This window comes from Pygoscelis adeliae, unplaced genomic scaffold (assembly GCF_000699105.1).
Source record: "Pygoscelis adeliae isolate BGI_AS28 unplaced genomic scaffold, ASM69910v1 Scaffold580, whole genome shotgun sequence".
NCBI classification, from domain to species: Eukaryota; Metazoa; Chordata; class Aves; order Sphenisciformes; family Spheniscidae; genus Pygoscelis; species Pygoscelis adeliae.
This window is the reverse complement of record NW_008823973.1, coordinates 131,749-132,089: the sequence shown is the minus strand read 5'-3', so window position 1 is coordinate 132,089 and position 341 is coordinate 131,749. Positions and strand designations below refer to the sequence as shown.

General features: G+C 67.2%; 1 protein-coding gene across 1 annotated transcript in view; it reads left to right on the top strand.

Moving 5' to 3' along the window:
* The first annotated feature begins 31 nt into the window (after window positions 1-31).
* CRYBA1 (crystallin, beta A1) overlaps window positions 32-341 on the top strand; it is a 4,945-nt gene continuing 4,635 nt past the window's right edge. The window contains 2 exon segments of the mRNA XM_009324726.1: window positions 32-49; window positions 51-63. Of these exon segments, the coding sequence (XP_009323001.1) occupies window positions 32-49; window positions 51-63 (31 nt within the window).

Here is a 341-nt window from a genome sequence, read left to right as displayed (position 1 = left end):
AACCGGAGCCGCTGAAGTAGGCAAACATTACATGGGCGAAGCAGCAGTAACCGCCTGAGCTAGGTGAGTCCTGAGACCGATTCGCACCTCTCCCACCTCGCCCCCTGCTCAGCCCCGCTGCCACCGGCCGGCCGGGCAGACACTCTTCCTCCTGCCTGGTGGCAAAAGACACCCAGAGGGACCATCGCCATTTCCCGTGGCAAAAGTCAGGCTCACACGTCCCTGCTGGCAGCCGGGGTGGCTGAGAGCCCCTCTACCGTGGGGCACCCCACTCCTGGCACCCACCCGGTGCCGGCCCCTGGGACGGCACACCGGTTGGCATCTCCCGCCGTTCGCCCGGG